We start from the raw sequence: 14013 nt of genomic DNA, 5'->3' as shown, positions 1-14013 counted from the left end.
AAGTAAGTTCGGTGACTCTCTCTAGAGATCATCTGACACATATGACAATCAAGCTAGGTCAAAATCACAGAGAACACTTCTGGAAAGGAAGCAGCATATACTGTGAATGTCTAATTTCGCATTCTGCAACTGTTAACACAGAATAGGAGGCTGCAGAAATCATGGGAGTTCTGAGGGCCAACAGCCAGAGACACACATTTTTGTTTGACTGAGCCTGTAACCTAGAAGCCTCTTGTTGTTCTCATGGAACTGTTTAAAATACAGCATCTGAAGCTATTAGAAAAGGACAGGTGTATTAAACATACTGTCACTGAATTTATGCTATGTCTTATAAACAACTCAGTTTATAATCTGTAGTGTAACATATATATATATATATGTTTATATACCATATTTATATAATGTAGACTAATGCCCTATATTTTTCCCAAAATCATGCAAACAAGTGCATAAAGATATTAACCTGATAAAGTACACAACACATTTCAAACACATGCCTTACTTATCCTTTAGATAAATAGTGATGATTACATAACAGACTGTGTAGTTTTGTTCCCATGATAAATAGAGCCATTATTTTCTCTCTGATAATGCCTGCTGATAACTAATTATATTCAAGTTTTTAAAATACATACCTGAAACATTTACTAGAGCCAGTGTAGAAGCATGGAATAGGGGAGGCGGGTCAAGTCTCATCTACCCCAGAGTAACTCAATTGAAGTAGTTTACACTAGAATAATTAAGATCACATGGACCGTAGGTTCTTCTAGTCTCAAAGAGATTTGTTCCCTACTCTGATTGGCAAGTAGCTTTCTCTAATTATCCACAAACCACTCAAAATTAAATTATGAATTTCAGTTGGTCTATTTTTGGTTTTGTTTATTAAGATTCATAATAATGTAATTTTATATGCATGACTGGTCATGAAAAAACATATTTCTGAACAATCCAAAATTAGTTTAATAATTAAGCTAATTAGTTTTTCAAGTAAGCAAAGTCGGGGATCAAGGTCCACCATATGACCAATCACAAGTTCACAATAATGAACAGCAAGTAAGCTAAATGAAACCATTCCCAAATCAACCAATAGTCTTAAATCTTTTGTATCAGCTTTCCTGTGAGAAATGATCAAAACCAAAAAATATCGTACAAGTATGTCAACTTTTACAATCAGAACGCAAAGAAAAAAAGGCTAAATTTCATCAGACAATCTTTGCTGCTACAAACACACTTCTACTAATTACCAAAAAGGTTCTTGTAGTAATCTATTTCAAACAGGATGTTAGGAATCATTAAAAAGGGGAAGAGAATAAGGCTTAGTCTACACTACCCCCCCCCAATTCGAACTAAGGTACGCAACTTCAGCTACGTGAATAACGTAGCTGAAGTCGAAGTACCTTAGTTCGAACTTACCTTGGTCCACACGCGGCAGGCAGGCTCCCCCGTCGACTCCGCGGTACTCCTCTCGCCGAGCTGGAGTACCGCAGTCGACGGCAAGCACTTCCGGGTTCGACTTATCGCGTCCAGACTAGACGCGATAAGTCGAACCCAGAACTTCGATTTCCAGCCGTCGAACTAGCTGGTAAGTGTAGCCAAGGCCTAAGACTGAGAATATATTATTGCCCTTATATAAATTGATGGTACGCCCTCATCTCGAATACTGCGTACAGATGTGGTCTCCTCATCTCAAAAAAGATATACTGGCACTAGAAAAGGTTCAGAAAAGGGCAACTAAAATGATTAAGGGTTTGGAACGGGTCCCATATGAGGAGAGATTAAAGAGGCTAGGACTCTTCAGCTTGGAAAAGAGGAGACTAAGGGGGGATATGATAGAGGTATATAAAATCATGAGTGATGTGGAGAAAGTGGATAAGGAAAAGTTATTTACTTATTCCCATAATACAAGAACTAGGGGCCATCAAAAGAAATTAATAGGCCGCAGGTTTAAAACAAATAAAAGGAAGTTCTTCTTCACGCAGCGCACAGTCAACTTGTGGAACTCCTTACCTGAGGAGGTTGTGAAGGCTAGGACTATAACAGAGTTTAAAAGAGAACTGGATAAATTCATGGTGATTAAGTCCATTAATGGCTATTAGCCAGGACGGGTAAGGAATGGTGTCCTTAGCCTCTGTCTGTCAGAGGGTGGAGATGGATGGCAGGAGAGAGATCACTTGATCATTGCCTGTTAGGTTCACTCCCTCTGGGGCACCTGGCATTGGCCACTGTCGGTAGACAGGATACTGGGCTAGATGGACCTTTGGTCTGACCCGGTACGGCCTTTCTTATGTTCTTATGTCCTTATTCTGTTTTTGCTTCCATAACTTGTGAGGAGACAACTTCACCTCTTTTTCCTTGATCCTTTGCACTGAACCTGTCCTCTAATCTTTTAGCCTTGAACTACTGAGTTCACACTTCATTTCTAATCTTATTACCTCAGCAACACAGTGCTCCCCCACTGGCTTTTCTGTTCTGACCACACTAATAGCCATTATTGTGTCCCTATAACTATGATAATTTAATCCTTTGTCCATTCACTTTCATAAACCTTGTTCATTAAGGTCTATGGATTTTGGATTAAAAGTAAATTCCATTTTCTTTCCATTGTATTCAATGGATTTTGATCAGGACATAATCTCTTGACTTTTTTTCCTCAAACTATAGAGTTCCTATTTTCTATCTCTCACATCGTTAGAACAGACTTGCCTAAAAATTCTCTCCTGACCATTTTTTTTTTTTACTTGTCTCATGGCCTGGAGGTTGCAGCCATTGTGATGAGTTTCTTTCCTTTGACATGACTATTAAATTCAACAAACACCTAAAGGTATCTCTTTTACTAATTGATGTTGCCTTAATGATGAGTGAATGAGCTTGAAAGAGCATTTAGAGATGTTTCTCCTACTGTTTTTAATTACTGTATATTATATACTATTTCTCTTCAAATTAAAAGCAATGGAAAAACCTCAGGAACAGTTCAGAGCTCACCAGGTAGCTTGGTCTACATTTTGTTTCTGCAGGAAAAGGAGGTGGAGAGGTAATAACAGCTGAACGTTAGAGCTCTCTTTTGTCAATTTCAGCTGGTGCCTGGCTGCTAAGCACTTCACATTTCATTCTCAAAATTTTCTACAGGCTTTAGGAACCATCCCCAGATGGGTTTACAAAAGTAACAAGACAGATCTTTGTAGAAGGCTCTTTAGCCCTTCTCTCCATGACATTAGGAATTTCTACTACCAACCAGCCCTCTGCTTTGAGTAGGGTGGTTACATCAATACTTCTGGAATATTCAGACTCATTTTTCAGTGGTAGCCATGTTAGTCTGTATCAGCAAAAACAACGAGGAGTCTTTGTGGCACCTTAGAGGCTAACAAATTTATTAGGGCATAAGCTTTCGTGGGCTAGAACCCATTTCATCAGATGCATGAAGTGAAAAATACAGGAGCAGGTATAAATACATGAAAGGATGGGGTTGCTTTACCAAGTATGAGGTCAGTCTAATGAGATAAATCAATTAACAGCAGGATACCAAGGGAGGAAAAATAACTTTTGAAGTGGAGTCTCTTACCACTTCAAAATTTATTTGAGGCTTCTTGTAGCTGAGTGGGCGGTAAGGGCTGGATTTTAGGGCTTGATCCAAACCCCACTCAAGTCAATGAGAGTACAATAGAACCTCAGAGTTACAAACAGCAGAGTTACAAACTGACCAGTCAATTACACCCCTCATTTGGAACTGGAAGTATGCAATCAGGCAGCAGCAGCAGAGACCAAAAATAAAAAAAAGCAAATACAGTACAGTACCGGGTTAAAAGTAAACTACTAAAAATATAAAGGGAAAGCAGCATTTTTCTTCTGCATAGTAAAGATTCAAAGCTGTATTAAGCCAATGTTCAGTTGTAAACTTTTGAAAGAACAACCATATAATGTATTGTTCAGAGTTACAAACATTTCAGAGTTATGAACAATCTCTGTTCCCGAGGTGTTCGTAACTCTGAGGTTCCACTGTACTTTTATTGACATCAATAGGCTGTGGCTCAGGCCCTTAATGGATTTTTTTTTGTTTTCAACTCTTTCTAAGTTTTCTGTTGGAAACTGCATGCTCAGTTTTACCCTGCTCATTTTACAGCATATTCTTCTAGGTACACAGATGCTACAGAGATGGGGGCAATATAAATAGGTAGTTAAATAACCTACTTCATACTAAAACACAGGAAAGCCCCCATTATTATTACTGTTTGTACTACCATAGCTCCTAGGGGCCCTAATCATGGACCAGGACCCCGTTGTGTTACAGGCTGAACAAAGAGACAGTCCCACCCAAAGAGCTTACAATCTAAATAGACCAGAAAGATAGGGAGGGGAAAGGAATATAACACACAACCAGAGTGAACAGTATGATTGTGGCAAACATCATATTAGTGATATGATTTTTTTCAAGGGGCAGGAGAGGGTTTAGTTAGGAGGAAATCATCGAAATGGAAAGAAAATGGCAAGGGAAGAGGGGTAGGTGCCAAGTGAAGCTGAGGTGAAGAGATTGTGAGGGAGGGGGAAGGTTGGAGCAAACAGCCATCAGCACAGGAATAAAACGGTTACCTATCTTTCATAACTGTTGTTCTTCGAGATGTGTTGCTCATGTCCATTCCATTCTAGGTGTGTGCGCACCCACATGCACATTTGTCAGAAATTTTTGCCTTAACAGTATCTGTATGGTCAGCTGTGGTGCCCTCTTGAGTGCCATGCTCATATTACAGTACATCAGGTGCTGCTGGCTCTATGCCCTCTCAGTTCCTTCTCGCCGGCAACTCTGACAGAGGGGCAGGAGGGCAGGTAATGGAATGGACATGAGCAACATATCTCGAAGAACAACAGTTATGAAATGTAGGGAACCATTTTTTCTTCTTCGAGTGCTTGCTCATGTTGATTCCATTCTAGGTGACTCACAAGCAGTATCCATGGAGGTGGGCTCGGAGTTCACAGTCGTGCAGCTTGCAACACTGCTCTACCAAAGCAAGCATCGTCTCGGGCCTGCCAGGTAAGCGCGTAATGAGACATAAACACATGAACAGACAACCAGGTGGTGGCCCCGCAGATATCCTGGATCGGTACGTGAGCTAGAAAAGTTGCCAAAAAGGCCTGCGCCCTAGTTGAATGGGCGGTCACAATCGCCGGAGGAGGCACCTTTGCCTGATCGTAGCAGCAACAGATACAGGCAGTGATCCAAGATGAAATTCTCTAAGCAGACAGTGGACAACATTTCATCCTGTTGGCCACTGCAACGAACACCTGCGTTCACTTACGAAACGGCTTGGTCTGCTCAATGTAGAAGGCTAGTGCCCTTCTGACATCCAGAGAGTGCAACCTGCACTCCTCCTCCATCTTATGAGACTTTGGAAAGAAGAGAGGTAAGAGTATGTCCTGGCTCGTATGAATCTGTGAAACAACCTTGCGTAGGAAAGCTGAATGTGGCCGCAGCTGGACCTTATCCTTGTAAAACACGGTATAGGGCAGCTCTGAGGTAAGTGCCCTAATCTGAGACTCTGCAGCAGATGTTGTTGCGACCAAGAAAGCGATCTTCCAGGAGACGAGGAGGAGGGAGCAGGAATCCAAAGCCTCGATGGGAGAATCCGTGAGCCACGACAGTGCAAGATTCAGGTCCCACAGAGGGACAAAGTTCTGGATATGCAGGTAGAAGCGCTCCAGGCCCTTGAGGAACCTGACAGTCATGTCCTGGGGAACAACTGGCCTGCCCTCGAGTGGCGGATAGAAGGCCGAAATAGGGCCAAGTGGACCTTAACAGATGAAAGGGACAAGCTTTGGAGCTTGAGATGCAGAAGGTAGTTAAGGATTAACTGCAGTGAGGCCCGCTTGGGTCGAATACCTTTAACCAAGGTCCAACACGTAAACCATTTCCATTTGGACAGGTAGAGGTTGAGGGCTTCCCTGCCCACCAGGACCTGCTGGATATCAGCCAAGCACTGTTGCTCCTCCCCATTTAACCATGCAGCAGCCAGCCCATCAGGTGGTGTTGCCAGGTTCAGATGCAGAAGACTGCCGTGGTTCTGGGACAGCAGATCTGGCCAGAGCGGTAGCTGTAACAGTGCGACCACCAAGAAGTCCAGCAGTGTACCGAACCAATGCTGACACGGCCAAGCCAGCTCTATGAGGATCATCTTTGCCCTATCCCGCTTGATCTTCATGAGGACCCTGTGAATTAATGGCACTGGAGGGAAGGCATACATGAGGGTCCCCAACCACGGGAGCAGAAAAGCGTCCGATGGGGAGCCTGTCGATCCCCTGAATTGAGCAGAAAATGTGGCACTTTCTGTTCTGACTGGATGCAAACAGGTCCACCTGGGAAGTCCCCCACCTCGGGAAGATGATGCTGACCACCTCTGGATGGAGTGACCGCTCATGGTGAGATGAGAAGGTCCTGATGATGCGATGGCATGCTGACCATGGAAATTCCAGAGCCTGAGAGCTTCTTGGCAAAGGGCTGATGAGATCGGGCTCTGCTTTGCCTATTGATATAGAACATTGTGGTGGTATTATCCATCAGGACCTGAACCACTCTGCTTTTATATGAGGCAGGAAGGCTTGGCAGGCCAACCATACCACTCTGAGCTCTCTGACATTTATGCGTAGGGAGCAATTGTGACCTTGTGACCTCGACCAACGACTTTGCGTGCTGAGATCGCCCAGGTGGGCTCCTCACCCCAGATCCGAGACATCGGAGACTAGGATAACCTATCGGGATGGGGCCGCAAAGGAAACTCCCTCCTCCACCAATATGGGATTTCTCCACCATGTGAGTGATGATAGTACCCTGACTACACGGTTAACATTGTGTCTGTTGGAGCCATAGAACGATGCCAGCTATGCCTATAGTGGCCTGAGATGGAGCTGCGTGCCGATTTTTTCTTGTTTATCAACAGCCCCAGATCGTGACAGGTGGAGCAAACCAGATCAAGGTGCCTCCGCACCTGATCCCAGGACCGGCCCTTGATTAGCAAGTTGTTGAGGTACGGGTAAATTTGAACAGCCCGACGCCTCGGGTAAGCAGCCACTGATGCCATGCACTTTGTAAACACTCTTGGGGCTGACGAGAGACCGAAGGATAGCACCATGAATTGTGGAATCCAACTGGGAGGGTTCTGACGCCAGATGAAGCGCGGCCTCCATGAGGAGGGCCCTCAAGCAGATATCCCGCTCCTTCTGAGTTCTGGAGGGAAAGCTCTTGCAAATCCTCCAATTATCCTTTATGTGGGACTCCTCCAAGCAGTTTAAACAGCTGCGGAGGGGGTCCACTAACAGGCATCGGCCAGTTGCATGACAAACACGTTTTGAAGCCCAGGGAACGGGGCATGCCCCACTCCTGGGTGAAGTCCCAGCCAGGACTCTACTAAACTAACACTTAATCTAATGGCTAAATAAGTACCTAAGAACTATATACAAAGAAGATAAACGAAGGGCTATTAAGAACTGCAAGACAAGGCACTCCGACCAACCATCACGGGTGATAAGAAGGAACTGAGAAGGCTGGCAGTGCCTAATATTCCGACGCATGAGAGCGGCACTCAAGAGAGCACCACAGCCAACCCTACATATACCGCTAAGGCAAAAAACTCCAACAACCCGTGCACGCGGGCACCCACACACCTAGAACAGAATCGACATGAGCAAGCACTCGAAGAAGAAGAAAACTCCAGTCAAAACTACAGAAAGTTTTCTAAGAACCAACAGCCCTTGCTTTGCCTGCTTCTGCCCTTACCAGATGGAAACTCTAGAGGGCTCCTCTCTGAAGCTTACTACCAAGCCCACATGGTTGGGAGAGAGAGGGAGGAAAGGGTGTGAGAAAGACGTAGGGAGGCATGGTCTGATTCCTAGAGCCCCCAGCATGGGGGAGGAGGGTGTCTCTCCTGCACAGTTCTGAGTCCAGCAAAATGCTGGGGAGAGGGTTGACCCTGGCTGAGTCCCTTTATGCCCCTCCAAACTCCCCACCCCCCCAAGTGAAGCAGTCTCTGCTTTGGCTGCTTCTGCCCCTACCAACTGGAAACTCCCAGCTAACTCCCATCTAAGATCCAACAAAAGGTTGTTTCTACCTACAACATTTGACTAGCAAATAACCTTTTGTACACTCAATGCAAAGCAGGGAAGGAACTTTGTTAAAACATTTACCAAGATGGATAAAAGATGTGACAGAAAACTTAAATTAGGGCTCTGTACAGTCCTGTACTACTAATTTGAGTATTCTGACACCATTGTCTACTACACACTCACATACATTATTGTTAAAGTTCCTTCCCTGTTTTGCACTGAGCGAACGAACAGTTATTTACTAGTTAAATTTTGTAGGAAGAAGCAACATTTTGTTGGATCTGTGGTAGTCCAGTGATCACTCTTACTAGATTCAAATTTTGAAACACCACATTCCATTCTGGTAGCACTATTATGAGGATTCATTATCAATCAATAGCATTGAAATATGAACAGAAATTTGTGAGACCACATTAATAAATGAGTAGTACAGCTTATAGAGAGCCATTATTAAATACACAGCTTGTATACCAAGATTTATGAATAGATTACATCTGTTACAATGTTAATCCAGAGAGCTATGAAATATTAGGAAAGAAGTTAGTGCCCATTAACAGGAACTGATTTTCAAACAATGCCACAACCATTTTAGATTTTAAAGATTAAAATGCTTCCATTGTAAAAATGCAGATTTTTTCATTCAAGAAAAACAAAACACAATCCAAACCTTGAAGCAATTTATCTATATCTGATCCACTAACAAATGCTTTTTCAGATAACAGATTACTTATTCTTACACAGAGAATGCCAAATTAAATTTGTATCTTAGAGTGCAAGCATATGATAGAGGCTACCAAATATATCCATATAAACCAACACAGGAAAAAATCACGTGAGAAGTATAGAGGGAGTAGAACTGGTAGAAAAGGTAATAAAATATTACATAGGAACATTTCAAAATGTTTAATTGGTTTTCAAAATTTTGACAAAATGTTTCAACAGTCGAAAAATTTCAACCAGCTCTATTATTAGTCAAACCCGTCAGAATTTTTTACAAATAATCTGTGTTGAAAATTTTCAGGGCCCTTCTCTGTCAAAAATCAAATTTTCAATAAAACATTTAATCAGCTAAATCATTTTTCAACTAAAAATTTAATTGAAAACTCAATTTGGAAACATTGTACTTCTACAAGGAGAGAGTTGTTGCTTAGGAGTCTCAACACTCAGGTGGGAACCAGAGTCCCGCATTCTAATCTAGGCTTTCACCCCCTCTATGGTTTCAGGTAAAGTCTGCACTAGAGCTGGGTGGGAAATAGGATTCCTATTCAGTGAATATTTTCAAGAGTTTGAATCAGGATGAGAAGTCTAAATTTTGAAAATATTGACAAAACCAAATAAACAGATTTTTTGGGATCAAGTCAATCGAAACATTTTGTCAAAATAATTCTGTAACATTTCATTTCGATTGTGAGATCTCTCTCTTAAAAAAACAAAACAATAAAAAAAACTTTTAGCCTCTTAGCTTAAGTTTCTAAACAACAGGTCATTTCAAACTAGAAAACTGAAAAATTGTGTTTCAACAACTTCAAATCTTTTTTCTTTACTCTTTTTTGAGTTAGCAAATTCATCAAACTCAACCCCTTTCATGAAGAGTTTCAGTTTTGACCAACTGGCATTTTTTGACAACAAAAAGATGGTTTGTCAAAAAATTCCCAGTCAGCTCTAGTCATAACTTTTCTAGCTCCATTTTTCCATCTTTGAAATGGGGGGCAGAAATATCCCTACCTCACACAAAGGAGGGTGCTGCGAAGATTAATAAGTTAATATTTGAAGATGAAAGGTGCTATTATAAATGTGAATGTATTTGGAAAAAGTATTTTTATTCAGTATTTCATCATATATCCTGAAAAGAATGAAAGAGAAGGCATGTTTATCTTGCTAATGGGGAACATAGGCAAAGATGTTTTTTATTTAATCTCTTGCAGAAACAAGTATGGAACTAAAGTGGATTTGGGATAAAGATCAACTGATCATATGAGAAGGTAAATAACATTTTGATCTCAAAATCATTAAAAATTATAATAATAATAATAATAACAAACTTAATCTGCTATTAGTTTTCTTTTGGGTTGAATGGTTTGTCTGAACAAAAGGTAAATGAGATTATCATACAGTTTGTTAAATGCTTTGATGATGAAAAGCACTATACACATGAAACCCATTGGAAACCTGTGTATAACAGGTCTCCCACTGTGCCAATACACAGAGGATATGAGTAAAAGCTGTAGCAACTCATGCTTTTAACTCTGGTAGTCCCCAGTACAAACCTTCGTGTATCTGCCAAAATGGCAGCTCTCACACAAGCACTTACACCTTCCACTGAAGCATCTGGTACTGGCCACTGTCAGAGGCAGGATAGATATGGCAATTCCCTATGTCAGTAAGTGCTAAGTATTACTACAAGTAATTATAATAAAAGTTGTTGTGGGCTATCTGCATAAGGCAAATAAAAGTAAAAATAGAAGGGGATGTACCCATTAGGCCCTGTTCTTGGCTCTAGTGAAGTCTAAGCAAAACTCACATTTACTTTATTGGGAGAAGGATTTGTCCCTTCATGGCCACCATAGCACAAGCATAATTAAGAACTGACTGTTTTTCTTGACATAAAATGGGATAGGACATGGCTTTAGCACCCCAAAAAAATGCAGGAATCATTTAATTCTGGCAAAAATAAACGTAAAATGTCACAGGATCAACTTTATTTTAAGCAAGAAACCCCCTTTATTTTGCAAGTAAATTATTTGAAACTCTTTCAAAAGTCAAATCATATTTGCAGACTCCTAAGCACTGGACAAATATAGAGCCAAATTTGTAAAAAAAAAAAAAAAAAACCCTGCTCAAGAGCCTACTGGCCAAGGTTCAAAGAGCTGGACTTGTTATGAAATGAAACTAAGTCATGTTTTTCATCACCAAAATCATAGTTGTGACAGACAAAGACTTAGCTATAGCGTACTTCTCACATATGTTAAAATAAATGTTCATTGACTATTTAGACTACCTACTTGAATAATTCCTCCTAAAAATGAAACCGCTGCAGCAACTCCAATCCTCTGCATTTCAAACTCCGATAAACCTAAGACTCCCGAATTATTGCTTGTAGTGAAATTGTTGATTGCTGGAGAAACAAGACGTTCAACTGCATTGGCAGATATCAAGGAAGTTAAAGCAAAAGTTCCTGTAAAAGAAAAGTCACATATCAGTTACCAATAAGTAGCTCAATATTTGTTAGAGTCACTAACATTAATTTTTCAAAGTACGGCCTCTATCCATGAATGTGAAACTTTGCACACTCACTCACTTCAGGTATGTTTTTTAAAGCACTTTCACTTGTTGGGTGCAAATTTCTAAGTGTAAGATGCCATACGAGCAGATAAACTGAGTGCAAATGTTTTTTTGTGTGCAAGTTCTCTTCTGTGTGCCGGAAAATAATGGTGCTCAAAAAATGCACAAGCAAATAATGTGCACACAGACAAACAGAGGCTGAGTTGAAACACTTTTGAAATTTTTAATCACATTCAGCTAAAGAAGGATAATTCAATATGTTAAAGGCATTAAAGCATCATGGAAAGCTTTGAACGACATCCTTTTTGGAAAAAGTTTTGCATACTTTAGCTCCACCTGAAATCATAATTTCTATTTGTGATAACGTCACTAATTGCTGTACAGCTAATTATGGTATCCCAAATAAATTAGGTTCCTGAGTTCAAATGGAGAAAAAGCAGCCAGAATAAAGTTCAATTCTAACAACTTATTGCTCAGATGAGTAATCTTTTCCACAAGACTAGACTGAGTGACTATTTATGGGTAAGAATTAGTCAAGTAGACAAAAGTTTACAGGACCAGGCCACAGATGAACTCCACTTTTCGTGCAAAAAGGTCCCAATCCTGCATCCTTTACTTAAAGAGAGTTTCACTGACTTCACAGAAGTTATTAGAGGGGACGGAGATTGTCACCTCTGAGTAAAGGATATATGAGGCATTGGCACCTGAGGAGTTGTAGTACACAGTTTAGCCGTGATTCAGGAAAGCATCCTTATTTGGGATGGGAATTAAGCATGTTTAACTTTAAACAATTAATCTTCAACACATGCTTACGTGCTTTCCTGAATCAGGGCCTTTGGGATTATGGGATATGTGCAATAGCGGCATTCTTCTGTTGAAATGATTAAATGTGAACACAATGTATTTTCATGTTATAATATTTTCTTCACAACCGCGAGGGACAGAAACATTTCTGAATGAAAGCTTAGATTGTGAAGCACAATTCTGTGGCAAGGGCTGGAGTCCAAACGGTGGATTCTACAGCAAATCCAAACCCACAGAATTGTAGGATACAGGGCCTTGACTATACTCCACAAATCCTGGGCTGAATGACATTTGCTCCATTTCACCCCATGGATACCGTGTCAGTCCTGAAGTCCTGCCCTTTGTCCATTTCACCACCTTCATTCTACAAAACGAGAGTTTATTACCACAAGATATTTTTCTGCATATTAAGGGTGCAATGTAAGATGATGAGTGAGGTACCTTTTTCCTTTAGTGAGCTTTAGTTTAAAAATCAACTGTTCAGGGAGAAATTTGTAAACATTGTCTATTTTGAAACAGTTTTCCTCATATTTTCACCTTTTTTAATGAAAAAGGGAAATACTAATGAGAGAAGACAAATAAAGGAACTATAAGGCTATATAGCAACCTACCTTTACCCTAGCTCCTGCCACAGAATTATTCTCCAAAATCTAAGCTTTAATTTAAAAGAAAGTTTCTCACTCTTCTGTGAAGTGAGTATACTGATCATTTTAGCAGAACCATCCATCTAATGTACATGTCCCACAATCCCAAACTGCCTCCCCAGGTATCAAAGGCCCCAGAGACTTCCTCCCTGACAATTTCTGTGTGCATAACACAAGAGGTACTGTAACAATGGTGTTATTCATGTGAATAGTTCATTGATTAAAACAACTTTTTTTTTCAAAAATAAGCTTCTGCAGAATTTCTAGTTTGCTACATCAGAGCAACAAAACCCAAGGACCTTGACCCAGAATTCATGTCCTGTTTGCTGTAAATTATCTGGAGGTTTGACAATATAACATACATATGTTGGGATACAAATTCTATGTACTTTGGAATGTACATTGGTTTCCCAGTAGACCACACAGCTCTTATGGAGCTGTTAACAGTATTACTAAACACAGATTTTGGCACACATATCAATTTCAAAACCATGTAGTTATTCAAAAGACAGTGTTTGCTTCTTAGAAAACATATTAGCCAGAGGAGAGATGTATGCAGTTGAGCTATGTGAGCCCTGCAGGGTGTGCTTTGTGTGTGGTTGCTAGGGCGACCAGATGTCCCGATTTTATAGGGACAGTCCCGAGTTTAGGGTCTTTTTCTTATATAGGCTCCTATTACCCCCCACCCCCTGTCCTGATTTTTCACATTTGCTGTGTGGTCACCCTAGTGGTTGCCAATGGTTCCAAATTTCCAAGAACCATCTCCCCTCCTCTCAAGAGGCTCCCACAGCCACTCCCCTTCCCCTAAGGTTACCCCTTTCAGATACCCCTTTCACATTTTAGCTTTGGTTGACTGGGGAGAGGGGCTAGTGCCCTGCATTCAAGCTCATTGTACTCGCCTACTGGAACCAAGTGCCTGTCTCTATACTTCCCCTGGTCTTCAAGGGTCACTGGGAGGCCACAATTCCCACAGAGCAGTTTCTTGATGGTCCAACCTGATGAATACAATTCCCTTCCCCAGTTCATAACAGGCTTTCTTAGGGAACAAAGCAGTCAATAATCTAGCAGGAGCTCGGAAACACTTCTTGCCCCTGTGGGTAGCTCTGCTCAAAGCAGTGGTGAGGAAGCCACATAATCACTAGCATGGCAGCTAGGGAACTCCTAGTGGCTCCTTAGCTTCTACAGTGGAAGCGATGGG

General features: G+C 41.1%; 1 protein-coding gene across 1 annotated transcript in view; it reads right to left on the bottom strand.

The window, feature by feature from the left end:
- Positions 1 to 14013, bottom strand: part of SLC26A7 (solute carrier family 26 member 7) — a 122984-nt gene that overhangs the window by 89281 nt on the left and 19690 nt on the right. The window contains exon 3 of the mRNA XM_034763250.1: positions 11088 to 11260. Within this exon, the coding sequence (XP_034619141.1) occupies positions 11088 to 11260 (173 nt within the window). The remainder of the gene's footprint in view (positions 1 to 11087; positions 11261 to 14013) is intronic.

Source organism: Trachemys scripta, chromosome 2, assembly GCF_013100865.1.
Source record: "Trachemys scripta elegans isolate TJP31775 chromosome 2, CAS_Tse_1.0, whole genome shotgun sequence".
Taxonomy (NCBI): Eukaryota; Metazoa; Chordata; order Testudines; family Emydidae; genus Trachemys; species Trachemys scripta.
The sequence above is the reverse complement of the archived record's forward strand: the minus strand, read 5'-3'. Positions and strand labels throughout refer to the sequence as shown.